The sequence below is a fragment of the Coprinopsis cinerea genome, assembly GCF_000182895.1.
Source record: "Coprinopsis cinerea okayama7#130 chromosome 1 map unlocalized cont3.1, whole genome shotgun sequence".
NCBI lineage: Eukaryota > Fungi > Basidiomycota > Agaricomycetes > Agaricales > Psathyrellaceae > Coprinopsis > Coprinopsis cinerea.
The window spans coordinates 798,230-812,926 of record NW_003307544.1 but is presented as its reverse complement, the minus strand read 5'-3'; the positions used below and the strand labels follow the sequence as shown (position 1 = coordinate 812,926).

The window sequence follows — 14,697 nt, the reverse complement described above, 5'->3', positions numbered from 1 at the left end:
TTAGAGCCAACTCCGTGTCCAAAGGAATTGCAATACGTTGGTGAGGTAGACCGCTCCAAACTCCAATGTCCATCCGGTACACCCGTAACTGCGGTGTATCACAACCATTGCGGGAGTCGACCATCAATTAGGAGGTAGTAAAGCACTCTACACGACGCGAGACGTCGGCGTTACGGTTTAAGACACGTTCGAGTGCACAGGCTACTCAGACTAGTACTGACAGACTGAGAGGAGCGATCACGTTACTCACCCAACGACGCGGCCCCATAACGTCATGCAGAGTCGGGTTCTTCTCCAGTGACGGACGTTGGATTATTGGAGCTTCTGTATACCTCGGATTCCTAGTGCAGGATTTGGTTACTCCATGGGCCCTATAGGCATAAAACATTGGAGCCCTATCGTCAATCAGCAACTACCAAGAAACGACTACTACTCGCCCGTCAAAATCTCGGCCTATTCACCATCACTCTAGGCGCGTCGCCGCCGTCCAACGATCCATCGAGAAAATACAGAACCAGAGCTACTAGACTTCCCTGCACACGGACAAACATGCCTGCACCGTTCCGCGATACTATGACAATGGAGACCGTCCAGCAGCAGAAACAAATCTACGCGCGACAGCTCGCGGCGTACACCCGTCAGCAGTTCCACGCGGTTCGTAAAGCTGCAAATCACGACTCTGAGAACGGCGACCACAGACGAGACGAGCGCAGTAGAAGAGGAGACAGGAGCCGCGGTCGCTCGCCGCTCAGAAACGAGAACGAGACTGGTCAGACAACGAGAGGTGAGCAGTTTGTCGCTCCGATGGTCGGTGGAGCTGGAAGTTGATTCTGCTTTCCCAGGTGTCATTGCGAAGGATTACGCAGTAGTACATGGAGATAACCACGACAGGAGGTAGACACAGAGACAGAAAGGATGGACACAGGAAGCAGCAGCCAACAGACATCGCTGGTAGATAGGAATGACACTGATTGGGGTCGACAGCACGGGTAGCTTTATGGATTGCACAGACTTGTCCAGTAGACCGAGGATTTCACCTGATGTAGCACATCGAGTACGTCATGAATAGCATCAACTAGATTTTCTTGAGAAATCCTTGAGAAATGCCGAACATAAGTGTAGATCTTTTGAGGGAGAGGGCGCGGTGCGTTGGGGTGCGGAGACTCCCAGGAAGGTTGGCGATCCCCAGCCTATTCGCTTGTTGTCCCCACAAGCTCTAGACAAGGGTGCGTCTCGTCGATGTTGGTAGTAAAACCTGAGAGTGTGCATACTATGGTCGTCGTGGTCGAATCGTTGGAGATTGAGCGCGGTCGAGGAAGAGAATGAAGTTGAAAACGCGTCGGTGACCCGGTAACCCCGCGCCGGTGATAATCGCAATCATAAGACTGGCCAATGAAATTGATCGGTCCATCGGATCCCCAACGCTCTCGATAACATTTCGCTTCAGGAACATCGTCAATTCCCGTTCTTTCCTTGTTTCTGTCCTTTCACTTGTCTAATCGCCCCTTGTTGCTCGTCCTTGTTCGAATTCGTTAAAAATGTTTCGAACCCTGGTTGTACGACAGGCCAGGCTGACTCGCAGTCTGGCAACCCATGCAACAAACCCAGTGTCTACCAGCTCCACCCCAACCCCAGCGACGCGACATGACTGGAGAAGAGAGGAAATTCAGACAATCTACGACTCGCCATTGATGGAACTGGTCTTCCGTGCAGCATCGATCCATAGACAACATCAAGATCCAAGCAAAATTCAGCTATGTACACTCATGAACATCAAAAGTGGGTCGTTGTCGTATTTGAGCTAATTGCAACTCTAATCGACAACCATCCTAGCCGGAGGATGCACTGAGGATTGTACGTACAACGACATTGGCGCCTGACCTTTGTTTGAACCGCTTCTTAGGCTCTTATTGTTCCCAATCTTCGAGGTATTCGACGCCAACGAAGGCTTCGCGTCTGGTCGACATCGAACCTGTCCTCGAGGCGGCCCGGAAGGCCAAAGAGAACGGAAGCACCCGCTTCTGCATGGGTGCTGCCTGGAGAGATCTTGCTGGTCGCAAGCGAGGGTTCGAGAGAATCCTCCAGATGGTCCGCGAAGTCCGCGGTATGGGCATGGAAGTTTGCACCACACTTGGCATGCTTTCGCCTGAACAAGCACGTCAACTCAAGGAGGCGTAAGTGACTCCTCAATGTGCCTAACATTTGGACTTTCTGACAGTGCTCCTAGTGGCTTGACTGCTTACAATCACAACCTCGACACGTCGAGAGAATTCTACCCCCAAGTGAGCTTGATTAGCCATTCTATGACAGCGGTATATTCAAATTGGCTACACAGGTTATTACTACACGCTCGTACGATGAACGTTTGGATACGATTGCTGCCGTGCGAGAAGCTGGAATTAGTGTCTGCTCTGGGGGTATTTTGGGCTTGGGTGAATCGGATGCGGACCGCGTAGGTCTCATTTGGGAGGTTTCCAAGTAGGTAATTCCTTTGAAAGAACTGAACTCTCCCGCCAACGCTTCGTTCCAGCATGCCGGAACATCCGGAATCGTTCCCAGTCAATGCTTTGGTTCCGATCGAAGGCACGCCCTTGGAGAAAAACGAGGTAATTTACACGTATTCCGTCTCATTTGTTCGTTGCTGACGAGTTTATCAGAGGGTTCCCCACCACACCTTGCTTCGAACCATCGCGACTGCAAGAATAGTAATGCCCAAGACTATTATCAGATTGGCTGCTGGACGCAACACCCTTTCCGAAGCTGAACAAGCAATGTGTTTCATGGCTGGAGCGAACGCTGTATTTACAGGCGAACAGATGCTCACCACGCCTTGTAAGTACCGATTTCAAAGGACTCGGAGGTTGGGGTGGCTGATACAATCGTTTGTAGGTTCTCCTTGGGATGAGGATAAGGCGATGATGTCGCGATGGGGACTGGAAGGGATGGTCAGTTTCCAGCAAGAGAGCGTTGCGGAGAAGGAGAGGGGGCGACTTGAGGCTGCATCTGTAACGCCGTCGCAGGAACATGCAGCCCCCTCGCCCTGAGCTTTCCCCGAAAGAGTCGGTAAGAAATGTGATCACCAGGGGAAGGTCAAAACCATTGAATCCTGACTCTCCTGGGGCGAATTCATACCCAATCGGACATGTACAATATAGTCACTTTTTCTACTATCACATTGGGCGGCATTGGACAATCCCTTGACACAGGCACTGGGGTCATTGGCGATTTGGGACCCTGATCGCTAATGTGACGTTTGGCTAACTACAGAGATGCTAGTTTTTTAGATGTGAAGTGTAAACATCCGTCCAGATCTCAAACCAACAAGCAAATCATTCTCAAACTAGGCAATCCTGGGCGTATCGGGGGCTCGAAAACGTTCGCGGGTTTGCTGTCTTCTGGAATCCCTCTTCATGCATCAAGATTTGGGGTGATGGGTTCGACTGTAGTCCTCGAACCGTCACATACCCGGCTTCTTGACCTGTTGGCGCGCCTAACTGCTGGCTGTTCTCCCCCTGAATATCGCCCGATGAGGCGTGCCCGACACCCGTTTGGATTAAAAGACGCGACACGTCCGACGTGCAAGTTCTGGGGTTGTTCAAACAACGATTCATGATTGCGATTGCGATCGACAGTTTGTTCAGGGAATTTCGACACCCCAAACCAACCAACGAGCTGCCAGCCAGCTTTACCCCTGGAACCTCTCGTCTCGGACTACATAAAGAGGAGTGAAGCCTTTTGGTTCTGTGTAATGTTATTGGGTTCTGGCTTCTACGCAAATCCTGACTTTCTTCCCCCCTCTTCGCTCACTTGACTTCGTTTCGCTGCTCCTTCCTCGCTGACGCCTTTTTCTTCCCTTCGACGTTTCATGACCGCTTCTTCCGCTGGAACTCGCGCGCCTAATGTACGCATGCGATAGCCAGCAGAGTCAGCAACAGCAGCAACAGTACTTTTATCCGACTGACACCCACCACTACCACCGAGAGCAGAATGGGAACGAGGATGCCAGTTCCAGTTGCGGACACGGCTACTATCCTCTTCGTCTCCAGGACCATCATTACGATCGTCACAACGGCGCCCTGAATGGCGCTGCGTCGGTGGAAAATTGGGTTTATCCACCCCCTCCGGATCCAACGCAGACGCAGCCTTACACCGCTACACCAACGAGTCGCGGGTGAGTAAAAATAACTCGCTGGTTACCGCATGGGGTTGTTTCTAACCGTTAAGCGCCCTTTATAGGTACGTCGCGGTCAGCGTCATCACCGTGAACGTTGGGCTCGTAGAGGCCCACTATGGACGTCGACGTTCTATACCCATGGTTGCGTTAGTACCCTTCTCATGTTTAACTACGTCCTTCAGACGCTTGGGGCACGTTCCGCACTGGTTGGCAGTTTTCAGGAGAGGAAGGGAGAGATTCTAATTCCAATCTGACGTTTGCATCTTTCATCTAGGCGGGTCACGCTCATTGACCATCGTAGCGTCGTGCTTCTTGATACTTATGTGCAACCGACGTGAGTGTAAAATTCCATCTCCCACTGATTGTGTTCTGGAGCTCAAGCTGACTCGGCTCGTGAAACAGGCACAGAATAACAGACTACCGGACGGAATCTACTGGATTGAATTATCTGCATTTTCAGAATGGTCAGTCACGCTCCACCGGCCACCCACTCCTCTATCGGATTCCAGCGACTAACTCGGGCCCTACATCCCACAGCACCAACCTTCGAATCGGTACAACGCACAACAGCAAAGATGATCATGAACAATGTCATCGTAGGACATCGGTTATGGGAGTTTTTGTCGGTAGGTCTACGAGTCTCCACTCTCTTCACCTGAGAAAAATGAATCGTGCTAATAACCGATATCGAACTTGAAAGGTGATGGGCCTCTCACATCCCGCCATCGACACACGCGACCTCGCACTCTTCCGACCTCTCAGAAAGCGGTTAAAGAGTCGGTGCATTCTCGATTTACGGACCCTCGTGAGGTTCTTTGTGGGCAAGGACGTTGGGTATGGGTATGAGGATTCGGTACGTTCTTCTTTCAGGCATAAAGTACCTGGTTAATCGGTTCTGATTATGAAGATTCAAACCCACAGCTCGAGAACGCGATTGCAGCAATGGAGCTGTTTCGCGTTTGTCACCCCATTTTCGAGGGTATTGTGGAAGCGGGGGCATGGCCTTGCGACCTTCCGCCAGTATCCTACTCTAGGCATTTTCTATAAGCTGCGGGGCTTCTAGAGTACCGTCGTTTACTGCTTCAGATCTCCTCGACCTTTTGTCCACGGTCTCCCGTGACCACTATCATTATTCCTAAATATTCCTCTTGACTTACTGTATCTGCGACTAGGGAAACTATCGAGAAGACTCGCTTGGTTACTATACTAATCAACATTTGTATTCTGGACCAAGTAACATTGGCATCTACGTGGGCCGTGCTCATTGACCTGGGGAACGCGGTTTCAGCGACTCGCGCCTGCCCCCGCTTTTGACGGACGAAGCGAAGCGGGCCTTCAAGCCTCCGCCTTAGGGAGAGAGAGTATCGACAAAACTCGTCTTGGTTTCGTAGAGTATACATTAATCATTATTTATTTCTGGACTATAAATACAACAATGACGAGGAGCGAGCACAGAAGATAGTGGTTAAGTAGATGACACAAGTACACAGCAGAGAACAGCACAAGCCAGAGTGGATGATACTAGACACAAGGCGAGAGGGGTATCCAATGATCGAGCCGAACATAATCTAAACACCAATCCGGTGAACAACTTTTTTCTGTAGCAATCGTCAGTATACATCCCTTCCTTGTCCGACCAAAGCTCGCTCACCTGATTCGAGAACCTAATGATCTCCCTCTTCTCCAATACAAACAACGTCCTCTCAAGGGCATGTCCCGAATATCCCTGCTGGTTCACAAACTCCTTCACCAAACTCTGGTAACTCGTACTCCATCCTACCGGCAACCGCCTCCTGATCTCCGTTTCAATCCTGTTCATCTCGTCGTTGAGCTCACCACGCGAGAGGCCGTCTGCGGCACCTGCGGAGACAGCGTCCATGGTAGAGAATTTGAAGAGTCGGATGGCTTCCTCGACGTGGTGTACTTGGACGACAGGAGTGAGCGTGATTTTAGCGAGGGATTCGGAAATTCGGATGATGGCTTCGAGTTGACTGGAAAGGATATCAGTCAAGGAGGATGGTAAAGGGAAGGGAAAGGACATACCGGATGGTGATAGGGATCGAACTTCGTTCGTCGTTGTCCCGTTCAACCTGCTGAACTTGTTTTCGCAAACTGACGAAATGACTGCTGAGCATCTCTTGCGCTTCGGCAGACAGCCGGGGTGCACATTTGCTGGGAACCCAAGTCAGACGACTGCGGGCGATAAACGTTACGAAAGCCAAACAGACCTCTTGCAGTAAGCAATGTATCGCTTCATCTTCTCGAGGGCGATTTCACCAACAACCTCAGTTTCGTTAGGTCGGTTCATGTGGACGTTCATGACGTGCTTTGCGATCGCCTGCGAGGAAAACCAGGTCAATATGAGAGGATAGAACAAAGAAGAAACGCGCACCCTATCACGTGTCTCGTTGTGCTCGTCCTTCACGATGAAGATCATATCGAAACGAGACAAGATAGTCGTTTGGAAGTCGATATTCTACCGCAGGCAAAGCTCGTCAGCCAACCATCATCACAGCGATGTGCGGCAAATGAGTCTCACCTCTCCCGGGCTCCTCCCTTCATCGTAACGGCCGAACACAGGGTTGGCGGCAGCCAACACACTCGTCCTCGAGTTCAGCACCGTGGTGATACCAGCCTTGGCGATCGAAATAGTTTGCTGTTCCATGGCTTCGTGGATAGCAACACGATCTTCGTCCCGCATCTTGTCGAACTCATCGATACAGACGACACCCGAGTCAGCGAGGACCATTGCTCCTCCTTCGAGATAGAACTCGCGCTGAGGAGAAAGAGTTCAGCAGCTAACCTATCAGGTTAGATGGGTGAGCTTACGGAAACGGCATCTCGTTGCACGGAGGCGGTCAAACCAGCAGCTGAAGAACCCTTTCCTGAAGTGTATACGGCAATGGGTGCAACCTAAAGCCCTGTAAGAATTATACATAAAGGTTGGCACAGGGCAGACACACCTTCTCGACGAACTTGAGCAGTTGGGATTTGGCAGTACCGGGGTCACCAAGGAGCAGCACGTTGATATCTCCACGCAGCCTCATTCCATCTGGAAGAACTTTCTTCGACCCTCCGAACAGCAGACAAGTGATAGCTTTCTTAATGTCTGGATACGTCGTCAGCTTGTGGCCCTGTACGGCAGGGAATGGACGAACCTAAGCTTCCAAAGATACTAGGAGCGACACTCTTCGCGAAACGTTCATAGAGGTTTTCACTTCGAGCGAGTTCCTGGAATTCCTCCTCCTCTTCTGGTGTGAACTGCACTCCGAACGGGTTAAGGGCACCGGTTCCGGCTGGAGACATGGTTTCGAGGTGGATAACACGTAGGTAAGGCTGTCGTAGTGCAGCTGCGCCTGCGCTTTTCTAATTTTCGCTCAGCGAAATGAAAAGAACGATATTCGAGGAACGACTCACATTCTTGGCAGATTGGAAGGTGGAGTAAATACCAGTCGCGATGATACGCGCGCCGGGGACGACCTTGCCCGTGAGGGCTCTGTCGACCGACAAGAGCATATGTCGGGGAAGTTCTCCAACGGGAACCATGTCGGGTGCTTCTTGTAGCTTCAGTGTTTGCTGATCGGCGAATGACGACTTGGAGTGGACGATGAGATACGGATCCAAAGGACAATCCTTCTCCTGACCAGGCCCCTTCTCAGCCTCACACCTTCGTGGAAGACCCCTGTCAGATCCACTCCCCATGCCACCGATGCCTGCTTGAGGATAGAGGATTTTGATAGAACCACAGCCCTGGCATTGAAGGTGCAATTTGGTCGCGCGGGCTGAGAGGACGGAGGCTGAGATAACGATTCCGGGAACGCGAACGAGTTTATTCATAGTGTCAGCTGTGAGTTCGCGGAATTGAAGGAGGTTGAGGCCCGATTTAATGGTGATTTGGATGGGCGGGATGGACTCATTGGACGTCTCCTCAGGTTCGTTCTCCCCAGCACTTCTGGCTCGCCTTGCCACTTTTGCGGCGGCGTTTTCAAACTAGATCCCCGTTAGCACGACTGCATTGCGTTCGTCGAAAGATTCACGCGTACGAGAGGAAGAATATCGCCTGGGCGGTCTTGAATGGCGTGTGCGAGCTCATCGTTGAACAAACTGACATGTCGCAGGTCGATTTCGAGAAGATAGAGCTTCAATAGCAAGTTGGCGCGCAGTTTGTCCCTAAGGTCGCGAAAATTAGCCCCTTGAACGCGTCAATGCACATCTACCACGACGCACCTGTAGATGAATTCTTCGCCAATGCGAAACTTGCTTAGGAAGTCGAAAAGCAGCTGCTCTGTCTCTGAAGGCGTGTCAGGGCCCGTCGGTGGTGCGAGGGTGTGCACGGACGCCGTGTATATTCTGCCTTGGTCGAAGCCGGACATCGTTGTGGTTGTGGATCAAGATGAGTAGAGGACGACGCGACCGAGCAATTTGGAAATTCAGGGCAGGCTTTGATGCGACGCGTTTGCCGCGCGGACAGCTTGCACTTGTTTGTCTTTAGTAGTAAGTCCTTCTTAGCTCAGTTGGTAGAGCGCGTCACTAGTAATGACGAGGTCAGTCGTTCGAGTCGGCTAGAAGGAAATCTTTTTTGGTCTCTTCACCCAAGACTCGGCATCAATCTCGATTATTGAGTGCGGCACGCCCATTGAACGCGTCTTCTTCAGACTTGACTTGTTCCTTCACATTTGCTTTTTGTTCAGCACAGAATTCAACCATGAGCGCAATGGAAACCGATGAGCCTTCGGTCGTCTTGTCGTCGACGACAAGCTCTGGCCTTTCAGTATCTCTGTGAGTCAGATCGTCCTTCAATATCGACCCCAGGGACGGCGTCATTCAACCACAAAGGGCACAGACACCCATTGCCAATCCTCAACGTCTCGGAGCACCTAACAAGGCTGAAGCTCCAGAAGAACGATACAAACCCGTTCGGTTCGTCGTCTCCAGACCTGCTTCAAGTGGTCAGCTGTGGCTCACCATCGTAATTGCTGTTGAACAGTCCTGGGCGCCTTGCTGGGTACACAGACCGGACGAGAAGTCGAGATCGTCAACACCTTTGAACTGGCCACTGAAGCCGATGGGAGTACCGTGGACCATGGATTTCTCGTCTCTCGACGTGACCAATGTGCGTGCACTGAAGTCTGTACGGAGGAAGATCGCGATGCTAATTAGAATATTGGGGATTGGATCAGATAAACAGGTCTTCCCATCGCTAGAGTTCATCGGTTGGTACACCGTGGCTCCTAAACCCACTGCTCGACATATCGCTTTGCATGAACAGGTACGGTCCATTGTTTACAGTGCAGTTTGCGAGTACCGAGCGACTAATACGTCGAAACGATCAGTTCACAGGATACTGCTCAACGCCACTCCTCCTGCTCCTCCAACCCTCCTTATCCCTAGGCGGCGGCGTCAACTCCCAAACTCTCCCTTTCAAAGCATACGAACCGACAGTTGAAATCAAAGAGCGCACATCGCGGAGCGTGTTTGTGGAGGTCCCGTATAACGTGGAGACGGGTGAGGCGGAGCGAATTGCTGTGGATTGGACCGCGAGGGGCGGCGGTAGTGGGACGAGCTGTGCGTAAATCCACTCTTGAAAGGGGCGTGAATCAGGACTGACAGGGATGTAGTGGAATCCCATTTGAGCACCCAACGATCAGCGGTTAAGATGTTGCACGAGCGCATACTGCTACTCGTGAAATACGTCGCAGATGTGATAGCAGGTACGCTCCAGTCCTGGTCTGAATGGGTCGTTGTGCTCATTAAAAACTCAGGAACTGCAAAGAAGGATCACGACACTCTTCGATCCCTGGCCGCACTCGTTGCCTCACTCCCAGCTTCGGAAAACAAAGCCTTCAGAGAAGAATTCGATACCGAATACGAGGATGTGCAGCTCACGTCGTTCCTCTCGAGCTTGACCAAGTCCACCAACATTTTGAACGACGTGAGTATCTCTCCGTTTCCCCGGTTCCTACTTGACCATCCCACTTCGTCTTCCTTTGTTGCTTTCCTCCACCGTCGTGTTTCGACCGTTCTCTTCTACTCTTGAACTCCGGACTGACATCACCTCGCTAGCTCGTCGACAAGCACATTCTCCTCACTTCAAGTCGAGAAGACCGACCTGGTGGTTTCCGCAGGCGAGGCGGCAGGCAGGGTACGATAGACTGGGGAGATCGCCTCCACTAAGGCAGAATGACAGCACGACTTTCACCTCCTAACCTCTTACCACGCTCGTCGTACAAACGTCCTTTCGAACCCGTTCACACTTCCCATATTCGAGCCCCCAATGCACGTCAAACCCATTGAAATTGTAACAACACGTTCAAATCTCAACCAATACACTCGCATGCACCCGACCCATCAACCCCCTGTCCAGATGCATTGAGTCTCCGAGTAACAATAAGTAGATGAAGCAACAACAGCAAACGCGACAGTACCACTACAAGGAATCGAAGAGTACAACTCCATGGGAGAAAAAGGAAAACGCGCCCCAAACCATATAGCTACAGCAAGCAACGAGACAGACTAGAACTACAGGTCCTGGAGGAGCGGTTTGAACCGCGACCCTCCCTCGTAAGTGGTCACCGATAGCAGCCGGTGACGAGATGCTAGTGACAAGGCATAAACATAGAGGTAGTACACAACGTAAACGTCATGAAGCAGCAAGAAGAAAAAGGAAGACGATGTCCAAGAAGAAATCGAAGAAAGACGAAAGGCGAAAAAGAGCAATTATACTACTAGTACAGCAAGATACAACTGACGAAAAAGCGAAGATCACCATGCCGTGTTACAATGTAGCATGTCCGTCAGAGTGTGTGAGAGAGAGACAAGAGATGTCTCGGTAATAGATAAGGGAGGGTGAATGGATGGACCGGGGATATGGCTAGTCGACAGTAGCCCAAAGATGATTACGACCGATGTACGTGCTGATGACTGTGGATAGCTGGTAGGTATCTTGATGATGCCAGATATGCAGGATGGATGCAGAGACATGTGATGCCAGATGACGATGACGAAAAAATAATGCAAATGGAGATGCAAGCAGCAGCGCGAGATTGAACGTGTTCAATACTTGCCTGTAAACACAAGGAGGTCAGTACATCTGGATCAATCGACACAAGAAAAAAAGGGGCCACTGACCAGAAGTAGCAGTGGAAGGCCTGCCCCCATTAGTTACACTACTCTTGCTCACACTCGTGAACAGCCCACTCAACACACTCGCCTTATCCAAGCTCCTACTAACAGGGCTTTCCTCACCGGCGGCCGAGTAACCGCTGGACGATGTACCCGGCCGCTTCAAATTGTCCTTAAACTTCTTCCACACGCTCTTGGAGGCCTTGACACCGTCAAGGCCTCGGAGATCGGAATCGCTAGCGGCGGAAGACAGTTTCTTGTGATGAGAAGAGGATAGTTGGGAGAGATTAGGAGCAGTCTTGTGGGTGGGGAGGATGGTCGCATCGGCTGGGTTGGAAGCCGAGTCGAAGTCGTAGTTGCTGTGGTTGCTCGACGAGTAACCAGTGGAAGGCCGTGAAGAATCCTTTTTGTAGGAATGGATCGAGGGTGCAGCAACATAGGACGAAGGAGCCGTCGAGACTTCATTCGTTGAAGCAGTGCCGGACGTGCTGGTAAGCGACCGCGCGATCGTTCCGGGGGAGGTTGATAGATGATGTGACGAGGAATCACTCTCGTGCACTTCGTCGACCTTTGGAAGCTGGTCGACGCTGAACCGTTGAGTCGAGGGAGTGAGTTCGTTGTCGAACTCGAAAACGGCGTCATGAACCTGGTTTTGCAGAGCCAGTTCACGGTCTTCGGCCGCTACCAGCTCCTCCAGAGCGGAATAGCGGAGAACACTTGTCGTCGGGGTCATTAGGGAAGTGGGGAAATCCCATGAGTCGATCGAATTGGGGGAAGCGACTGTGGGGAGAGCTCTCCGTTCTTGTCGCTTAGTTAATGGGGGTAAGTCCTCTACAAAACACATAAGCACGGTCAGCCCTCGCAGACATGTAAGATTCATGACGAGACACGTACTCAGGATGGCGTTCACGAGGAAGGACTTCTTTTTGGCTGACCTAAAGAACGGTGATTGAAGGAGTTGTTCGGCGGTAGGGCTGGGGAAGGAATCAAAACTATTGGTCAGTCAAGGTTTGGTGAGAACTTCGGGGTACTCACCGCTTCGATGGGTCTTTATGCAAGCAACTATCGATCATCTCTTTGAATGCTCGAGTGAACTTGAAAGTCCCTCCGTCCCGGTCTAGGGTGGGCGGTTCTTCGCGCAAGCTGGGAGAAGATTGTACGTGTAAGTCCACCGATAACAACTGGGGATAGGAGAGTAAAATGGGAATAATTGACGTACGTGCGAAGCAAAACCCGCTGTGTGGATTCACGAAAGCGTGGTGGGTGTCCTTGAGCCAGTTCGAGCGCTGTGATGCCGAAACTCCATATATCCGCAGAGGCGTCGTATTGCTTTCCTTGGATGAGCTCGGGGGCCATCCAGCACGGCTCAAGGAAGGGTCAGTGTGTAAGTTTAAGCAGCGAGTTGTAGGCAACTGACTGTGCCAACGAATGATTTCCGTTTCCCAATTCCAGGACGGGTAGGACTGGTTGCCTCTTTTGGTCGACTGCCGGTTGTGATGGCGGAATGATGAGGTGATAGGGCCACTGAGGCGGGGATGGCATGGACCTTGCTCTTGTTCGACGAGACGTGGTGGTGTGGGTCTTCAGCGAGGTCTGCAGCTACGCCCAAGTCGCCCAACAGGACGGTCCCATCGTCGTCGATGAGAAGATTGGCGGCCTTGATATCGCGGTGAATGAAACCGTTGATGTGAAGATAGCTAGATGGTCAAGAAGGTTACGGGGTGGCCCCTTGCCGATAGACTCGACGAATACATACTTTAGACCCTTGAGTGTCTGGCGAAGGATGCACTTGACGACTTCTTCGTCCATCCCACCGGGCCAGCCGTATCGCATGACGTCTGCGACACTGCCCTTGCTCATCAAACGGAGGGCGATGTAGAGTCTGTGTCCGTCCATCCAGGAGCCACGGACACGGAGAACGTTGGGATGCTTCGACAAGGACATCAATGTTGTCTCTCGTTGCAGAAGTTGCAGCGAGCGGGGTGGTAGCGAGTCGAGGTCCAAGACCTTCAACGCACACGGTGTGGGCTTTGCATTCGGGTCGTCAGCGGGCTTCCATAGCGCCTGATAGACGATAGACGATGCCCCGAAGCCTATGGGCTCTCCGATAGTATAGTCTTCCGCGCGGTCACTGTGTAGGTTGGCGATGATAAGCGCGACGGCACAAAAAAGGAGGTAGTGAACAAGGGGCTCACCTGTAGAGCTGCCATTCATCCTTGACGGCGCCAATGAACTTTGGGGTTGCTCCCATAGAGTGTTGGAGGGAATGAGCAGCGAGGGGGTGTGAAGAAGCGTCGTCTGGCATTGTGTGTTTATAGATATTGTTTCTGGCGGGGATAGGAAAATGATATTAGTCGACAACCCTGAAAGCAAACGTTGGATGGATGATGCACCAGGACGGGGTCTGAAAGTCTTCCGGCGTCCCAGGACCATTTCTCTTCCAAACGGAACAATCAATCGTTGTCTTGGCTGTCCCTTGGCTCCCTCAATTCGGGAATTCGGCTCGACCTGCCTTTTCCGTCAGCCACCGTGACCACTTCTCCACACTCGACCACAACGACGACGTGGTCCATTACTATTATCCAACTCTGGCTCTCTCCGCCGCTCGGGGCTCTGGCGGCGGCGCATGGCGACCACTCTTCAAGCTCTTCTTCTACCCCCCAGCTCGACAAGTTTAGCGCCGGCCTAGCCGAGAACCCCTCGTGTTTTCGTGACCTATGACGTTGCGCCTGCGTACCAGACACAGAACTTGGTTCACTATCTCTGGCTCATGCTCCATCCCGAAGCCTTTTGTTCCACTACGTGAGATACATCCTGGAGCTAGAACTTGCAGTTAATTACGGACAAATTACGGAGCATGGAGACCCCTTCTGGCGAGAGTTTGAGGTTATCCAATGGCGCTTCAGGACGAAATTACTCTCACCTTCTGAAGTATACCTAGATATTCTGGGGTGCACACGTTCGACTACCCTCTCCAGGGGTTCGCGCCAAGTACATTTACACGCACTCATCCACGATAATTTCCCAACGGTACGGCATTCTCGTACAACTTCGATACCTCCTCGAGAATTCCTCTGGATCAATGGCATCAAACACAGGGCGTCGGCCTGCGAACACTAGCGCACACACCTGCTACAACGAGTAAACCGATTGGATCTTCGGTAGCCGACGCACGATTGCGTCGCATCGAGGAACGGGCTACGATTAGCGCTTGGGCCTGAACTTCACGTTGGTTCCTTAGGGGGAGCGCTGAATCCAACCCTCTCTCCCGAGTACCTTCCGAAGGACAGAAATTAGCGCCCACGATTTAGATCATCAGGACTGTGGTATTGGTGGTTTAGCCCCCGCGGACAACGCATCTCAAAGTCCAATAATAGAGCTTTAATAATAGCACTTTAACC

At 51.7% G+C, this 14,697-nt stretch overlaps 6 protein-coding genes and 1 non-coding gene across 7 annotated transcripts; 5 read left to right on the top strand and 2 right to left on the bottom strand.

The window, feature by feature from the left end:
- Positions 1–549: 549 nt before the first annotated feature.
- CC1G_04386 (hypothetical protein) lies at positions 550–898 on the top strand (the record flags this gene model as incomplete). The annotated part of the gene is made up of 2 exons (XM_001828363.1): positions 550–784; positions 843–898. The coding sequence occupies 2 exons, from the start codon at positions 550–552 to the stop codon at positions 896–898; spliced, it is 291 nt and encodes a 96-aa protein (XP_001828415.1).
- Positions 899–1,239: 341 nt separating this feature from the next.
- Positions 1,240–3,290, top strand: CC1G_04385 (biotin synthase; the record flags this gene model as incomplete). Its single annotated transcript, XM_001828362.2, has 10 exons — positions 1,240–1,261; positions 1,609–1,779; positions 1,834–1,854; positions 1,904–2,174; positions 2,228–2,282; positions 2,336–2,478; positions 2,531–2,606; positions 2,658–2,832; positions 2,890–3,005; positions 3,285–3,290. The coding sequence occupies 10 exons, from the start codon at positions 1,240–1,242 to the stop codon at positions 3,288–3,290; spliced, it is 1,056 nt and encodes a 351-aa protein (XP_001828414.2).
- A 609-nt stretch (positions 3,291–3,899) lies between these two features.
- Positions 3,900–5,221, top strand: CC1G_04384 (hypothetical protein; the record flags this gene model as incomplete). Its single annotated transcript, XM_001828361.2, has 7 exons — positions 3,900–4,171; positions 4,237–4,320; positions 4,449–4,508; positions 4,577–4,638; positions 4,712–4,800; positions 4,875–5,027; positions 5,096–5,221. The coding sequence occupies 7 exons, from the start codon at positions 3,900–3,902 to the stop codon at positions 5,219–5,221; spliced, it is 846 nt and encodes a 281-aa protein (XP_001828413.2).
- Positions 5,222–5,742: 521 nt separating this feature from the next.
- CC1G_04383 (ATP dependent DNA helicase) lies at positions 5,743–8,547 on the bottom strand (the record flags this gene model as incomplete). The annotated part of the gene is made up of 12 exons (XM_001828360.1): positions 5,743–5,772; positions 5,826–6,165; positions 6,218–6,346; positions 6,403–6,512; positions 6,567–6,650; positions 6,714–6,950; positions 7,004–7,087; positions 7,138–7,283; positions 7,333–7,540; positions 7,592–8,164; positions 8,218–8,344; positions 8,402–8,547. The coding sequence occupies 12 exons, from the start codon at positions 8,545–8,547 to the stop codon at positions 5,743–5,745; spliced, it is 2,214 nt and encodes a 737-aa protein (XP_001828412.1).
- Positions 8,548–8,673: 126 nt separating this feature from the next.
- CC1G_20006 lies at positions 8,674–8,746 on the top strand. Its single transcript has one exon. It is a non-coding gene; the product is annotated as a tRNA-Thr (tRNA).
- A 106-nt stretch (positions 8,747–8,852) lies between these two features.
- On the top strand, positions 8,853–10,517 carry CC1G_04382 (COP9 signalosome subunit 6). The gene is made up of 8 exons (XM_001828359.2): positions 8,853–8,953; positions 9,018–9,094; positions 9,162–9,287; positions 9,355–9,443; positions 9,508–9,739; positions 9,793–9,885; positions 9,937–10,106; positions 10,238–10,517. The coding sequence occupies exons 1-8, from the start codon at positions 8,880–8,882 to the stop codon at positions 10,346–10,348; spliced, it is 972 nt and encodes a 323-aa protein (XP_001828411.2). The 5' UTR covers positions 8,853–8,879; the 3' UTR covers positions 10,349–10,517.
- A 710-nt stretch (positions 10,518–11,227) lies between these two features.
- On the bottom strand, positions 11,228–13,661 carry CC1G_04381 (STE/STE20/FRAY protein kinase; the record flags this gene model as incomplete). Its single annotated transcript, XM_001828358.2, has 8 exons — positions 13,492–13,661; positions 13,053–13,427; positions 12,714–12,993; positions 12,516–12,661; positions 12,332–12,439; positions 12,191–12,270; positions 11,303–12,127; positions 11,228–11,238 (listed from the first exon to the last, which is right to left on the bottom strand). The coding sequence occupies exons 1-8, from the start codon at positions 13,599–13,601 to the stop codon at positions 11,228–11,230; spliced, it is 1,935 nt and encodes a 644-aa protein (XP_001828410.1). The 5' UTR covers positions 13,602–13,661.
- Positions 13,662–14,697: the final 1,036 nt, after the last annotated feature.